A 17,550-nucleotide genomic window follows, 5' to 3' on the forward strand; every position below is an offset into this window, starting at 1 on the left:
TCAAAAATTATTAATAATCATGATGACAGTTGTTATTATAAACCAATTATGCACTTCACAAACTATTATCTTGTGACTGTCAGAACACAAACTGGAACTCATGCGTTTAACAATGCAGAGAGACAACTTTTGAATGTTACTCTCCAAGATGTGCTTGCCCTTATCTGCTTTGGAAGGCGGCAGTAGGCTGAACTATTTGTTTATTGCTACTATTTATATTCTGCCTTTGAATATATTCAAAATAGTTGAATACTCATTTCATTTGTATTTCAATTTGCCCTCTTGAACTATCATGCAGAGAATGACGAGAATGCACTCATTCACATGCTGAAATCCCCATCATTCAGAATTCACTCGGCAATTCCAACTTTAAAAAAAGGCATGTCACACTGTTGTAAGTGGCTTACAACAATACATTAAAAACACCCATAAAACCTAAAATGTTTCAAATAATAATCATTTTTTTTAAAAAAATGTTGCTTCCATAAAACTCATTCAGCAAACGACCCGTGGAAAAGTAAACTCTTCAGTTGTTGTTTTTTAAAAATAATAATAAAAGGGTGGGAACTGACTGGCCCTCTAGGTGCAAGTTATTTCAACATGAGGGACTAGCACTGAAGACACATAGGTCTTAACCCACCAAACCCTCTGGGGTTGACTGCTTACAACATGTTGTCGAAGCCAAAAAGTGCAGCATGGGGAACCTGGAGTGAAGATAGGCATTTTGGGGACCACTGCAGTGATGCAGTAGTTAGAATGCAGTACTGCAGGCTTCTTCTGCTGTCTGCCAGCTGCCTGCAGTTCAATTCTCACTGGCTCAAGGTTGACTCAGCCTTCCATTCTTCCTAAGTGGGTAAAATGAGGACCCAGATTGCTGAGGGCAATATGTGCTGACTGTGTAAACTGCTTGGGGAGGGCTGTAAAGCCCTGTGAAGCGGTATACAAGTCTACAGTAGGTGCTAAGTGCTATAATGCTCATTCGATGGATGATCTCTCTCAGTGGTTTCATGAGGATGCTAAAGAAGATGTCCTTCTTCTTGCTTGGCAGGTTGTGAATAGTCTAAAGACTGGAAGACAGCATGGCTCTCACCACCGCTTTCAAGGCTGTAACCAATATGCCCGGACTGATCATCTGGAGAGTTGAGGTGGGATAAATGCAGCTCTTGCAATGTCCATTTGAAGGTTTCTTTCCTCTCCCAGATTCACTGTTGAATGTTAACCATTTCGTTCCATGTTGGGCTCCTTTAGAACCTGACATCTAGGTAACATCCTGGCTAGATTGTAAAGATGTTTACCACTTGTACGGGTCAAGATCTTGACTGGAGCCATGGTTTTCTTTGGGCACATTTTTTAATGGTATGTTCTTCTTTCCAGAAAATGGATCTAGTATTGGTGCCTCCCCAAACTCATGGCAACTTCTATGAAGGTGACTGCTATGTTCTCCTTTCAGTAAGTAACCTAAAAGTTGGCTATGATGCATTTCTGTACAATGTAACTTTTTTTGTTGTTGAACCTGCCACATACTCAAAAGACTATACTTGCAGTCATAGACCAAACACCAAATATTATGACGTCATATGGTGATGAGCACTATGTAACTCCAGAAAAAGACAAATGATCCAATCCCACAACTGACTGTTAGGACAGGCAGCGAAGAGCACAGCCAAAGAAGGACTTTACTCTCTAAGCTAATAGTTCTTCAACCTTTAGAGAAGTGTCTCTCAACTTTGGCAGCCTGAAGATGTGTAGATTTCAACGTCCAACTGGCTAGGGAATTCTGGGAGTTGAAGGCCATGCATCTTCAAGCTGCCAAGGTTGACAAACATGCTTTAAAACCTGGAGTTTGAACCAGTGGTGAAATTCTCTGAAGTCTTCTACGGATTCGGTGAATCTGCTACTAGGCACGTGATTTGCACTCATGCGCACTTAAGGTGCACCCACACAGCACTAAAAAAGGAACATTTTTAGCGCCTCCAAGTCTGCAAATGTAAATAGAACAGCAAGGGGAGTGGGAATCCTCTGTGCCATGTGGATTAGCCAGAAAGCAGGAAATCTGACGATTCTAGCTAATATAAATTGCAAGTCACAGCTGATCGTTGGAAATACCAATTCACCTGAACAGGTGGCATTTTTTACTATCAGTTCAGGTGAACCAGTCCAAACCGGAAGCATTTCACCCCTGGTTTGAACCTCAGATTATCTGCAAATAAAGTTGTGCTGTTAAGTTGTCTAGTGGTAATGTTGATGTACCACTAGGATTTGAACATATTTTGGGGGTTTGGTTACAAGCTCACCGGAATACTAAGATGGAAGCATCCTAGAAGGTCAATTTTCTGAGGGGACATAAAAGGTAAGAGTAAATCCAGCTGTTTACAATCCCCAAGTATTCAGCTTCGATTTATGTGCCCCAAAACTTGTATCTTATCCACAGACCCGTAAATTGGGCAGCACCCTTTCCTATGATGTTCACTACTGGATTGGAAGCTGCTCCTCACGAGATGAGCAGGGCTCTGCTGCCATTTATACCATTCAACTGGACGACTATCTCGGTGGAGTCCCAGTGCAGCACCGGGAGGTGCAAGGCTATGAATCTGAGCTCTTCAAGGGCTACTTTAAGAAAGGAGTCATGTGAGTATGCTTGATCTTTGCTGAAAGGATGAAAAGATCTTTGAGAAGAAGGGTGGGGGATGGGTGCAGTGGTGGGTTTCAAAAATTGTTCGAACCTACTCTGTGGGTGTGGCCTCCTTTGTGGGAGTGGCTTGCTGTCCATGTGACTGGATGGGAGTGGCTTGCCGCCCATGTGACCAGATATGAAGATGCCGACGACACTTGTCAGAACCACCTTAAATTACCTCACACGCAGCACTGGCATGCATAAGAATATGATGTAAACTTGTTTTTTAAAAGGCATCTTTGGTTTGCGTTAAAACAACTTCAACACACGCAATGTTCTGATTGCACCACAAACGCAGTAGTCATCCTTACCTTTCACAGAGGCACTGAGTTTTATAAATATGAGCATGATAGTGTAGAATAATCATATCCAAGGACCAGTGGTGGGTTTCAAAAAAATTTGGAACCTCTTCTGTAGGTGTGGCCTGCTTTCCGGGTCCACTGGTGGAACCTCTTCTAACCGGTTCGGTAGATTTGACGAACCGGTTCTACCGAATAGGTGCCCACCTCTGGGTGGGTGGGTAGGATTTCCTTAATGGTGAGTATGATGTGAGCCTATGTGCACATGATGGCTGGAGAATAGAAATAGAAATAAAAATAAAAATAGATATAATAGAAATAGAAATAACAGAAATAGAAATAATAGAAATAGAAATAGAATATCTTTATTGGCCACATGTGATTGGTCACACAAGGAATTTGTCTCCAGTGCATAAGTTCTCAGTGTACATACAAGCAACAAGTGATAAATCATGATCATAGTCATAAAAATACATTCATCATAAATCATAAGAGACAACACTCAGGGATAGTCGTAGGTTACTAAACAAGCAATCAACATAAATCATACCAGGATACTAAATAAAATAATTAATATAAATTGTAAGACAAAAGCCACAAAGTTGTAGTCATAAGAAGATAAGGAGTAGATAATTAAAAGAAAAGGTGAGAAGGATAATAGTAATACAGCCCTACTAGGTAGTTTGACAGCGTTGTGGGAATTAGCTGTTTAGCAAAACATTTCCCCCCATGTATTTGCTTCAGTGCCAGTTATGGGACTTCATAGCATAGAATTGCTGAAGGATACTCTGACATGCTGATCATCTATTGCAGAAGAATTGTTTTATTTCCATAATATGCCTTTTGCTTTTATTAGACATACCCATGAGCTGAATTTACAGGATATGCATTACTTAATCCAACCACTAGATGGGGATAGTCATGCCACAGGGTTCCACCACAAAACCGCGGTAGACTAAAGCACACTCGACGAAAGCGCGTACGTGACGTCTCACAGCACGACGAAAACAGCACACTGTGAGCGGTAAACTTAAAATTAACGCGAAAACCTTACCCTAACCCCCCCAAACCTAACCCTAAACCTAACCCTAAGCCTAACCCTTAACCTAACCCTAAACCTAACCCTAAACCTAACCCTTAACCTAACGCTAAACCTAACGCTAACCCTTAACCTAACCCTAAACCTAACCCTAACGCTTAACGTAACCCTAAACCTAACCCTAACCCTAACCTTAAACCTAACCCTTACCTTTATGTGAATCGGCTTGCTTTAAAAGCACTTTTTAAAGCGCCCTTTTTTCTCCGCGGTCGTATTTGTTGTGCTGCTGATGACGTCACGTACGCGCTTTAATCGGGCGCGCTTTAGTGGACCGCGGTTTTGATGTGCCACGATGCCACAGTAGGTGCAAACAACAGGCTTTCCCACTGTGGACTTAAAACATCCTCCACCCCTCCTTGACAGTAATTGACAGAGAATTATATTGGTGGGAATTGGTTGTCCCTACACAGACAGACAGACACACACACACACACACACACACACACACTCACACACACACACGGCATTGCTTGTGTAAATCTCTAAGGGTCATCTTTAGCACAAAATCAAAATTAAGTATTCTTAATCCTCAGTAATTGTTATCCAGTTTATCTGGCTGTCATATCTTTTTTCCTTTTCCTCTAACTTGGGACAGCTACAAGAAAGGAGGCCGGGCATCTGGTTTCAACCACGTAGAGAGCAATGTCTACAATGTCAAGCGGCTTCTACATGTCAAAGGGAAAAGGAACGTTATGGCCAAAGAGGTGAGCTTGAGCCCCAACCATGGTTCGGCTCCTGCATTTCACATAAGCCGCACACTACGGCTGACTGCATCTCTTGATCGTTCCCTGTCTGCTCTTGTATGCCCCTCATCTGCAGGTGGAGATAAGCTGGGACAGCTTTAACCTTGGTGATGTGTTCCTCCTAGATCTGGGTAAAATCATTGTCCAGTGGAATGGTCCAGAAAGCAACAAGCAGGAGCGGCTGAAGGTATTGTTTTAGACATTGACCAAAAGGGTAGCAGGGTTGCTTAGGATATGGTACTTCTTCTCAGCTCCACCTGAGAGTCTATGACAGTGTTTCTCAACCTTAGCAACTTGAAGATGTCTGGACTTCAACTCCCAGAATTCCCCAGCCAGCGAATGCTGGCTGGGGAATTCTGGGAGTTGAAGTCCGGACATCTTCAAGTTGCCAAGGTTGAGAAACACTGGTCTATGACAAACAGGAATGTTGCAAAACTTTCTGTTTGTTCCTGTCTATGGAGATTCTCAGTCATCCAGGTCCGTGGCATGACAAAACCACGCTCGACTAAAGCGCGCCCGATTAAACCGCGTCGCTGACGTCATCAACAGGGCGACAACAGCGAGCGTGGAGAAAGAAGGGCGCTTTAAATAGCGCTTTGAAAGCAAGCCAATTCAGGTTAAGGTAAGGGTTAGGTTTAGGGTTAGGTTTAGGTTTAGGGTTAGGGTTAGGGTTAGGTTAAGGGTTAGGGTTAGGTTTAGGGTTAGGATTAGGTTTAGGGTTAGGTTAAGGGTTAGGTTTAGGGTTAGGTTAAGGGTTAGGTTTAGGGTTAGGTTTAGGATTAGGATTAAGTTTAGGGGGGGGTAGGTTTAGGTTTAGGGGTTAATTTTAGGTTTAGCGTTTACAGCGTGCTTCTGTCTCCGCGCTGTTGTCGCCCTGTGATGACGTCAGCTACGCGGTTTCGTCGAGCGCCCTTTAGTCGAACACGGTTTTGTGGTGGAACCATCCAGGTCATGGTTGTCCCAAAGATAGATAGATAGATAGATAGATAAGTTTATTTATAGGCCGCCCTTTTCCCTGAGGGGACTCAGGGCGGCTTACAACTTATGGGGTAGGGAATACACACAATGACATATAAAACAATACATAATTAAAAATAGAAGCAACATTCATCATTCGGGTGGGGATGGATTATAATCTTTAACCCCAGGCCTGACGGGATAGCCAGATCTTGAGGGCTGTGCGGAAGGTCTGGAGGGTGGTGAGGGTACGAATCTCCACGGGGAGATCGTTCCAAAGGGTCGGAGCTACTACTGAAAAGGCTCTCCTCCACGTAGTTGCCAGTCGACACTGACTGGCGGATGGAACTCAGAGGAGGCCTAATCTGTGTGATCTAATAGGTCGCAAGGAGGTAATTGGCAGGAGGCGGTCTCTCAAGTACCCAGATCCACTACCATGAAGGGCTTTATGGGTGGTAAGTAGCACCTTGAAGCGCACCCGGAGATCAACAGGTAGCCAGCGCAGCTCGCGGAGGATAGGTGTTATGTGGGTGAACCGAGGTGCACCCACAATCACTCGTGCGGCCGCATTCTGGACTAGCTGAAGTCGCCGGATGCTCTTCAAGGGCAGCCCCATGTAGAGCACGTTGCAGTATTCCAGCCTAGAGGTCACAAGGGCACGAGTGACTGTTGTGAGAGCCTCCCGGTTCAAGTAGGGCCGCAACTGGCGCACCAGGCGAACCTGGGCAAATGCCCCCCTGGTCACAGCCGACAGATGGTGATCAAAGGTCAGCTGTGGATCCAGGAGGACTCCCAAGTTGCGAACCCTGTCTGAGGGGTATAATATTTGGCCCCCCAGCCTGAGTGATGGAACACTAGCCAAATTATTGGGAGGGAAACACAACAGCCACTCGGTCTTTTCCGGGTTGAGTACAAGCTTGTTAACCCTCATCCAGTCCCTAACGGCTTCAAGACCCCGGTTCATCACGTCCACCACTTCATTGAGTTGGCACGGGGCAGACAGATACAACTGGGTATCGTCCGCGTATTGGTGGTATCTTATCCCGTGCCTCCGAATGATCTCGCCCAGCGGTTTCATGTAGATGTTAAATAGTAGGGGGGACAAGACCGACCCCTGCGGCACCCCATATGTTAGGGGCCTAGGGGTCGATCTCTGCCCCCCAACCAACACCGACTGCGACCTGTCCGAGAGGTAGGAGGAGAACCACTTCAAAACAGTGCCTCCCACCCCCACCTCCCGCAGTCGTCGCAGAAGGATACCATGGTCGATGGTATCGAAAGCCGCCGAGAGGTCAAGGAGAACCAAGATGGAGGCATGGCCTCCATCCCTGGCTCTCCAGAGATCATCGGTCAATGCGACCAAAGCGGTTTCTGTGCTGTAACCAGGCCTGAAGCCGGACTGGAATGGGTCAAGGTAACTGGCTTCCTCCAAGGACCGCTGAAGCTGGGAGGCCACCACCTTCTCAACAACCTTCCCAACAAAGGGGAGGTTGGAGACTGGACGATAATTGTTAAGAACGGCTGGATCCAAAGATGGTTTCTTCAGGAGGGGTCTCACCACCGCCGCTTTAAGTGCGGAGGGGAAGAGCCCCTCCTGAAGGGAGGCGGTAACAACCGCCTGGATCCAGCCCCGTGTCACCTCTCCACTGTTGGCAACCAGCCAGGAGGGACACGGGTCCAGTACACAAGTGGAGGCACTCACAGCTCTCATGGCCTTGTCTGGACGACTGGACTTTCTGGTTTTTCTTTGAAGACGTTTCGCTTCTCTTCCAAGAAGCTGAACTGAAGAAGTTTCTTGGATGAGAAGGGAAACGTCTTCAAAGAAAAAAACAAAAAGCCCAGTTACCTCTTGAAAAATCACCTTTGGGTTTCTTTTTGTTTCTGTTGTCCCTAAGTCAGGCATGTCCCTTCTTAAAGCTATGGAGTGGGGAAGGAAAGAATTGCCAAAGATTCTTCATTAGGGAAAAGAAAAAAATTGTAAAGCACACACTCTTCTGTTATATTTGCTTCAGTATCATTATGAACATAAGTTTTATAGAACTATTGTTTTTATAGATCAGCTTCTGTGGATATAGAACATTGTTTGAGCTGAAGATCTTATTCCAAATCCAGAAATTGCCAGAATGGGGCTGTCCCAAACTGAAAACTAAATTTAATGTTTAATGAAATCATTTCCTATCATTTTAATATAAATTAAATAATGTCATTATCAAGATTAATTTTCACGTGTTTACCCATTTCTCCCTCTTATCACATGCAAATGTAGATTTTTAAGGGCAGCATTTAGTATTGTGTGGGGTCCTCTCTGAACTTGGTTGTTTTCCTGCAGATGTTTCATTACCAAACTAGGTAACATAATCAGGGCCTAGTTGGTAATGAAACCTCTGCAAGAAAACATCCAAGCTCTGAGAGCACCAAGCCCCCCCCCCCCCAATTTCAATCCTGAGCTACAAATATTCTCTTCTATTTAATGCTGTTTTGGAGGATCATAATTAAGCCTTTTGCGGCTACCTGGATCTCTAGGGCTTCATCTCATGTATCTGTGGTGTACATAAAGCCACACACAGCTAAAAGAAGTTATGAAACGAGCAATATTTGCTTATGGTAACACCACGGCAAGCAAAACTCAGAGGAAGAGTGGATGGTTAACATGCAAAAGGTCTTGAGTTCAAACCCTAGCAACTTCAGAAAAGACAGGGAGAATTTGAGGTTACCTGAAGGACCATCTCTTCCCTGAGGGACATCCACTGGTCCCATCAGGTCCACAGAGAGACATGCTGTGGGTCCTGTCCGCATTCCATCTGACAGGATCTAGGAGGTGACTGTTTTCTGCCATTGCATTCATCTTCTTACATCTTTCTGTGATGAGGTTAGCCCCAACTCTTATGGCCTTCCAAAATGTGTTTGTTTTCAGCAAGACTGGGGAGCTCCTGGTAACAGGAAACCTGCATGCTGGTTATATTGCATGTAAACATATTCCCTCTCATGGTCTTTTTAAGCCATATTTATACTTTTAATCGGTTTGCAAAATGTTTTAATTCTTGGTTTTACTGTAGAGTCATTTTGGGTGAGATGGATAGCTCTATATAACTTTAATATATGTATGTATGTATGTGTGTGTGTGTGTGTGTGTGTGTATGTATGTATGTGCGTGTATGTTCCATCATAACTCTGGAATGCCTCCAGCAATTTCAACCAAACTTGGCACATAGATTACTTACTCTCTGGAAACAAATACTGTGGGGGTAAAACACCCCTAACAACCCTCGGGGTGTGTGTGTTCTGTTAAGATACAGCCTGTTGTGCCTTAAAACGGCTTCTACTGTACTGCGCAGTGGAGTTGCCATGGTAACAGCTTCAATACCCAGGCAACGCTGGGTTATCAGCTAGTAATAAATACATTTCCTAATACACACATAGAGAATCAATACCACTCAGGAGCTGAACTGAGCTAGACTGGTCAATAGTTCAATTTCATATGAGGTGACTTCCTGTGTTCCATCTCTCTTTCTTAGGCTATGCTTCTTGCCCAAGATATCCGTGATAGAGAACGTGGAGGCCGTGCTAATATTGGAGTCATAGAGGGTGACAATGAAGAAGCCAGTTCAGATTTGATTAAAGTGTTGGAGAATGAGCTGGGAGAAAGGACTCAAGAAATCGAACCTGCCATTTCTGATGAGGTGGTGGACCAACAACAGAAGGCCAGCCTCTTCCTTTATTGGTGTGTTGGAAAATGTTACTTTTATGGCCAAGACTTGACCATAGTTGTTACTGATGCAGCAATTGCACGACTGGGATGGATTGTGAATGTTGATGAAATTTCCATTGAACATATAGACAACCTAGACCAGTGTTTCTCAACCTTGGCAACTTGAAGATGTCCGGATTTCAACTCCCAGAATTCCCCAGCCAGCGACTGCAGTGCCTCCGGACATCTTCAAGTTGCCAAGGTTGAGAAACACTGACCTAGACCCATGATGGTTAACCTTTTTGGTGCTGCTTGCCCAAAGAGTGCGCACTCGAAACCCCAAAATGCAATGCGAGTGCCCCCCTCCCCACACGCATGCCTGTTTATCCTCTGCGCTTGCGCCCCGCCCCCCTCTCATCCTTTTTGATTCAGGTTGGCACAGGAGGCTTTCCAGGCCCAAAACGGGGCATGGGGAGGCCTCACGTGGCACCCCCGTGCCTCTTTTTGGCTTCCAGGTTGGTGCAGGCGGCCTTCCAGGCCCTAAACATGGCACGGGGGGGGGGGGCATGGGTATGCATGTGAACCCTCAAAATGCAATCTGAGTGCTCCTGTGCATGCGCTCTGCTCCCCCCCCAGGCCCCTGCATGCACAGCAGAGACTCAAAAACCAGCTGGCCGTCGGGAGCTGGGCTGGGGCGATGGCTGGCGTGCCTGCAGAGAGGGCTCTGTGTGCCACCTGTGGCACGCATGCCATAGGTTTGCCATCACAGACCTAGATGGATTTGGATTGGAAGAAAGCAAAAACTGCCAACTTCAGCTTTCAGCAACACTTTGAAAAGGAAAGGAAATGTGAAACTGGAGAAACTGGGGAAACTGGAGAATCATGCATCGAAGCTTATAGAATTGGGTGTGTCAAGGCAAGGAAAAAGGCAGATTGGAATAGATGGCAACTGAAGGGAAGTATGTGGAACTAACATGCAGGGTGATGGTAAAGCCAGGATAACGTCAGCCAGGCAAGAAAAGTTGGAATAAATATGTCCATCTTGATAAAATAAATCTTATTTGTAGGTCAGTGAATGGTTTCAAAACCCAAACCAAAAATATCTCTGAAGCTACTGTAGTTACCTTTGAAACTATCTCTGAAGTTTACTGGAATTTCTTCACTGATGCTACTTACTTTTTCTAGATTTTTTGTTTTGTTTTTGTTTTAAATAAGATCTATAAAATTATATTCCGATAGTAACTTAACACCCATTTCTGCTCTAGGTCAGGGTTATATACTTGCTGAACACCCACAAATCATTCCAACTTGCCCAGGGGTGGGCTTCAAAAATTTTAGCAATGGGTTCCCTGCCCGGTTGCTGGGTGGCTGTGGGCATGGCTTAGTTGGCCTCCTGCACCATGGGGCGGGGGGGGGGCATTTTCGCCCTCTCTGGGCTCCAGAGGCCTTTTTTGAGCCTCCCGGAGGGTGAAAACAGCCTCCCCTGGGCTTCAGAGGCCCTCCGGAGGCTGGAAACGGGCCTGTTTCCGCCCTTCTGAAACTTCCAGGAGGCCCCCTTTTCATTCTCCTCAAGCCTCCAGGTGAGCCCTGTACTTACCTGGCATTCCAAACAGGCCGCAGATGGACTCCTGGGAGGGGAGGGATCGGGTGGGAGGGCCCTTTGGAACGAGCTCCCCGCAGAGATTCGGACCCTCACCTCTCTCCAGGCCTTCCGAAAAGCCGTTAAAACCTGGCTGTGTCGGCAGGCCTGGGGTCGATGAGTTCCCTTCCCCTCTCGAATCGTGTGGCTGTTGATTGTTTTAAATTCCCTGTACTTTTTGTTGTAGTTCTTGTGTTTCCCTTCCCCTCCTTGGGTTTGTGCACCGCCCTGAGTCCCCCCGGGAATAGGGCAGCATATAAATAAAATGAACCTTGAACCTTGAACCTTGAACCTTGAGAGGCAGGGTGGGCAGGGCCAGCCAGGGATGGGATTTGCAGGTTCTCCGAAGTGGGTAGATTCTTAGCTAGAGGTTCTCCTGAACCCGTGCGAATCTGCAGCAGCCCACCCCTGACCTTGCCCAGACTATAGTTAACGCAATCACAAACTAACTACCAAGGTATTAAAACAGAAGGAACAGCTAAAGAATCACACAACTGAATGAGGGTCTGTTTGGATGAATTCAGACATGCTTATGCATCAGTTATTTGTAGTAACTTGGGCGGTCCCTGCATTAGAGATGATATGGTAATTGTCTCTATTGAGATGTGTCAGAATGGGAAGTATTGCTATAAGTGTTTCATTTGTGATGGTTAATTTACACTTAGTCAATCAATTAATTAACATTTACTTGTGTGGCCTCACGCTCATACTTCACACTGGATACTCTGGGAAGAATTAATCAAATCTACAAGAAATCCTAAAAAAAATAGTTCAGGAATTGTGCCACTTCCAGCACTCAAACTAACCAAACAAGCAATCTTGTCGTCTTTTCTAGTGTTACAGACTCTGGAGGAAAAATAGAAATTACAGAAGAAGCCAGACGTCCTCTCAGGCAGGAATTATTAAACCACAATGTAAGTCTAAGATTGAACATGGCATAAATGGCGCTAAACTGAGCTCGAATACATCAACAGAATAGTCAGTCGGATTATTACATAAAGCGGATTGAAGGCCTACATTCTTTTGCTAACAATTGTTTTCCTAGAAATGTTTAACTAAAATCCAAACATATGGCAAACATATGATGGCACAAGATTTTGGAGAGATAAGTGTGTGTTTGCTATGGTCAATTTAATCAGTTTAGTCGGAAAACCCTATTTTCTGGCAAATGATACTCTTGAACATTAGTAACATAGCTTGGTTTTGCACAACTGGCTAGGCTAAAATGTGATGGGCTGAGTTGTATCTCAGTGTGTTGTGTGAATACAGCTGGGGATATGTGAACACTACAAATGGAAATTTTTCTCCACTTGTCTGTCAGTAAACTTGACCTTATCCTGCTACCGCACAAAATATATCAAATATTTTTGCTCACTGTCCAATTTAGGATTGATGTTAGACAGGGGCCTTAGTTTAGTAGCGGACACCTATTTTGCTCAAGAGGGATTTGAGCTCTGGCCTTTGCTGAAGAGGGATTTCTGGTAAGACTAAGACTCCTGCCTTAAAACCTTAGAGAATTGAGCCAGGTGGATGGATGGCCCAAGATGTGCAGAGGCATTTTCCTATAGTCTTTTTGTCAGGGGTGTGGGCAGGAAATCGGAATTCTCAATTGTTATTAATTTCCCAATTGCTGTAAAACCAATTTAGCAGCCCATGAAAGCCATTTTTGCACTGAATTAAACTATTTATTTGCAATAAGTGAGTCATACTATGCATACCATACTCTTAATGATCTCCTTTGGGCTTTAGGATTGCTACATTCTGGACCACAGCGGGATGAAAATCTATGTCTGGAAGGGAAAAGGAGCCACTAAAATGGAGAAACAAACAGCCATGTCGAAAGCTCTGGTATGGTGGAGTAATCCATTCCAAGTCAAATGGCCGCTTTTGAAACCCAGGGTTGGGCTTCAAAAATTTTAGCAACAGATTGTCTGCTTGGTGGCTGGGTGGGCGTGGGCATGGTGGGCATGGCCTAGTCAGCCTCCTGCACCATGGAGGGGGTGAGGGGATGGGGCATTTTCACCCTCCCCAGACTCCGGAGGCTTTCTGGAGGCCAGAAATGGGCCCATTTCCAGCCTTCTGGAGCCTTCGGAAGGCACATTTTTCGCCCTCCCTAAGCCTCCGTGCGGGTCCTGCACTTAACCTGGCATCCAAAATGGGCCCTGTGGAGACTCCTTAGAATGGCAGAGTGGGGTGAGCCAGGTGAGGGGTTGTGCGGTTTGCTGTACTGTGCAGAATCTTTGCTAGAGGATGCTCAGAGCTACACAGTGAAACTCTGAATCAGCCCTATTAAGAAGACAGTAGAGTGAGAACCTTATGTAGCTTTGTTGCCATCTTGTGGTTGTCTGGATTTCTGCAGCCCAGATAAGATAATATTGTTGGAGAGAAAAGGCAGCTATATACTGGTACATCTATCATGCATTTTCCTTTTGGGATCTGCAGTGTTACACAAGCAGCAGAAAAGGGGTAAGAAATAGTAAGCCAAAAAATACAGCATATGGAAAAGGTTTAATAAAAATAAAAAAGTAATAAAACTAATAAAAAGTTTTAATTGTGAAAACAAATGGAAATATGTATGTGTGTGTATGTATGTGTGTGTATCTATCCATATTTATCTATATCTATATCTATGTAGATGTAGATGTAAATATGATTTATACTATCACTATTCACTCTACTTCTGTAGATTTTCTCATGACAAACCATCTATACACACTACTTTGTGTCTTCCCTTTAATTCTTTTAAGTTTTGTAGGATTTTGTCATCTCTGTCCAGCCACGCTATTCGTTGTCTTCTCCTTTCCCTTGGCCTGTTCTCCTAAGTCATTCTTTCTATATAACCCAATAGTCATATCAATAGACTTCCTTCCAGCTATTCATCAATTTGGATTCAATCAAGCTTAATTCATCACCCATTCAAAAAACCCTCTTTTATCATACACACTTCCCATATACTCCATTTCATTGCATTTGACTTACTTTATGTTTCACAAGACACGTACAATTGTCACTTCCTTAGAATCAAGTCAGCAGAATCATGCTTAAATTGCTCTTATAAATAACCATTTTCACTTCTGTTATCTAATTTGACAGAACAGATCAGTTACTCCTCACAACTTTCCTATTAACAAACATTCATCAATGTTCTGTTGAAAAGCAAAGGCCAGATTTACTGAAAGCAATATGTTTCAACCTTGACAAACTTAAGAGTTCTGGACTTCAATCCCCAGAATTCCCCAACCAGTTTCCTAAGTCTGCACATCTTAAAAGTTACCAACACCGAGTTAGGGTGATTGTCAGGTTTCCAAGTGATGAAACCTATTCAAAGAAGAAATGTTCAAAGTCCATCTTCGAAAACAAATTTCTTTTATTTATATAGACATCAAATTGGCAAAGTCTGTTGTAATTCCAGATCTGACACAAACAGGAATTACACCACATAATATTGTTAGAAACATTCCTCAAAAATCACATTCTCCAATAAACACTCAATCCACATTGCCCGGTGTCTTCAAACTCCATCTGTTCTCACCAGGAGTAGCCTGTGTTTCCATGGGAAAGAATGTGACCTAGCCAAAACAATCCTCATTATCTATTCGCTCCTTCCCCTCCACCTTAAAAATGTGGGGAGCCTGAAAATCTCCCTCACATAGTAAAGAGAAAGAAAAGGAATAAATGAGTATAATAGAGAGCTAAATAAAATGGCTACACGAATGTCAAATTCGGGCTCGAAAGGTGATAACAGTTAGAGTGTAAACAGAGTTGTTATGCTGTTTGTCTTCTTCCTATAGGAATTTATTGGGAAGAAAGGCTATTCTTCTAGCACCAATGTGGAGACTGTACATGATGGAGCAGAGTCTGCCATGTTCAAGCAGCTGTTTCAAAACTGGACAGTCCAAGAACAGACTGTAGGGCTAGGAATAGCCTACAACGTGGGAAAAATCGGTAAGAAAGACCTTGTTGCCGAATATGATACTGTATGCCATCTCAAAAGAGAATTTCAGAACATCCTGATCTGATTTTTTTCTTGTCGTTGAAACCATCTTGTAACAAGGCTACGGAATCCCAGGGCTACAGAAATTCAGATGGCCATTAGATGGCACCAAAGAATTATAGAGCTCTCTGGGTCTTTGGGCTGCTATTTAGTGATCAACTAAAGTAATAGAGAGCCAATTTGGTATACTAGTTAGGTGCTGGGCTAAATGGTCATGAAAAACAGGTGAGGCTGGGTGGCTTTGCAGCCTAATCTACCTCAGAGGGCTATTGTGGGGAAAATAGGAGGTTGGAACATTATCTTGAGTTGTAGAAACAAAAAGTAAAATCTAAATATAATGATTTCCATGCTGAAACCACCTCATCAACACAATTTCAGGATGGATGTTTTGTTTTGTTTTTAGGATGAAAGCATGAGTTTTACACACACACACACACACACACACACACACACACACACACACACGCAAAATGTCACTGCAGTAGGCTGGAAATCTGAACTCTGACCCTCAGCTGCTCAGTCATTATTCACCCTTGCACAAATCCTTGCTCCAGTCCCCAAAACAGACAATGCTAATCTTTCCCTCTGTAATAATATTCTGTCACCACCTGCAACATTAATCCCTGGATTTCTAAACTTCTTATCCAGAATTTTGGCTCTTGGCTCCCCCTCCCTTTAAACAAAAATTAGGATCAAACACGAGATGGTAACTTGCACTGCAACCCACATGCCAGAGGTAGAAAAACTATGAGCTGCCAGCTGTTGCTGAACTACAAATGGGTTAATAGCCAATTTCCCCCTACCATTGCAGGTCTTAAGCGGGAGATACAGGTAGCCCTTGACTTAAGATCACAATTGAGCCCAACATTTACATTGCTAAGTGAGAAATTTGTTAAGTGAGCTTTTCCCCATTTTACGACCTTTCTTGCCACAGTTATTAAGTGAGCCACCACAGCTGTTAAGTTAGTGATGGTTGTTAGGTGAATCTGGCTTCCCAATTGAGTTTGCGTGTCAGAAGATCGCAAAAGGGGATCACATGACTCTGGGACACAGCAACAGTCATAAATACGAACCGGTTGCCAAGCGTCCAAATGTAAATCACGTGACTGGGGGCCCTGCTGCAAAGGTTGTAAGTATGAAAAATGATCGTATGTCAATTTTTCCCCTTTGAACTGTCATTAAACGAACTGTTGGAAGTCGAGGATTACATGCACTGAATAGTTTAGCAATCTCTGGAGTGCCACGCGTCCTTCTTGCCTAATTCAGGCCAATCTGCTTTGTGATATGCCTCTACTTAATCATGATTTGTGAGTGCTTTCGGTTACTTTAATTTCACCCATCTTCGTGGGAGAGCATGCTTTCCCCCTGGCAGAGCTCTGGTCTGAACGATCCCATCCTTCTTTTTCCAGCTAAAGTGAGCCAGGAGAAATTTGACGTCACGACCCTGCATGCTTTGCCACAGCTGGCAGCCCAGGAGAGGATGGTAGATGATGGGGAAGGAAACGTTGAGGTGAGACTTACAATTTCTGTTTTCTGCTGTGGAATTCTGGATTCTCTCTATTGATTCTCTTGAGAATATAACCCGACTTTTTTTCCCCTGTTCCTTAAATTGAATCTTCTTGATAACTGATCAAAGATGGGTTCTTGAGAGACCGCCTGCTGCCAATTACCTCCAATAAACCGATTAGTTCCCACAGATTAGGCCTCCTCCAAATTCCATCTGCCGGCCAATGCCGGCTGGCGACTACCCGGAGGAGAGCCTTCTCTGTGGCTGCTCCGACCCTCTGGAACGAACTCCCCGTGGAGATTCGAACCCTCACCACCCTCCAGGCCTTCCGCAAAGCCCTTAAAACCTGGCTGTTCTGACAGGCCTGGGGCTAAAGAGCTTTCCCCCCCCTCGAATGGTATGGTTGTTGTGTGCTTTTAAATTGTGTATTGTTTTGTTTGTCTTTTTATCCCTTATCTGTATCCCCTTCCCTGACTTGGATTGTGAGCCGCCCTGAGTCCCCTCCGGGGAAAAGGGCGGCATATAAGTGCAATAAATTCAATTCAATTCAAGAGAGAAGCAACCTGGAATTAAGGACAAATTTCCTAACAGTGAGGACACTTAACCAGTGAAACAGCTTGCCTTCAGAAATCGTGGGCGCTCCATCACTGGATGTTTTTAAGAAGTGACTAGACAGTCACTTATCGGAAATGGTATAGCTTCTCCTGCATGAGCAGGGGGCTGGACTAGAAGACCTCCAAGGTCCCTTCCAGCTCATTCATTCTATTCTATCTCTGATAGGGAATAGCGAATTCTGCAGGCACAGAGATGCACGATATAGCATCATTATCATGCCAGGCATTATATATTCTGCACTCTGTAACAGCGCACTGTGACATCATGTTGGCCACATGACCCTTGAAACATCTTTGGACAGGGCTGGCTCCATGAAACAGAGATGAGCAATGCTG

General features: G+C 44.3%; 1 protein-coding gene across 2 annotated transcripts in view; it reads left to right on the top strand.

Annotated features, from left to right (window-relative positions):
- Positions 1-1,079: 1,079 nt before the first annotated feature.
- AVIL (advillin) overlaps positions 1,080-17,550 on the top strand; it is a 34,719-nt gene continuing 18,248 nt past the window's right edge. For both annotated transcript variants that reach the window (XM_032210690.1, XM_032210689.1), the window contains exons 1-10: positions 1,080-1,145; positions 1,375-1,449; positions 2,432-2,628; positions 4,668-4,776; positions 4,892-5,002; positions 9,288-9,493; positions 11,935-12,013; positions 12,849-12,947; positions 14,891-15,044; positions 16,503-16,603. In XM_032210690.1, coding sequence (XP_032066581.1) covers positions 1,080-1,145; positions 1,375-1,449; positions 2,432-2,628; positions 4,668-4,776; positions 4,892-5,002; positions 9,288-9,493; positions 11,935-12,013; positions 12,849-12,947; positions 14,891-15,044; positions 16,503-16,603 — 1,197 coding nt within the window. The remainder of the gene's footprint in view (positions 1,146-1,374; positions 1,450-2,431; positions 2,629-4,667; positions 4,777-4,891; positions 5,003-9,287; positions 9,494-11,934; positions 12,014-12,848; positions 12,948-14,890; positions 15,045-16,502; positions 16,604-17,550) is intronic.

The sequence above is a fragment of the Thamnophis elegans genome, chromosome 2 (assembly GCF_009769535.1).
Source record: "Thamnophis elegans isolate rThaEle1 chromosome 2, rThaEle1.pri, whole genome shotgun sequence".
Lineage (NCBI taxonomy): Eukaryota > Metazoa > Chordata > Lepidosauria > Squamata > Colubridae > Thamnophis > Thamnophis elegans.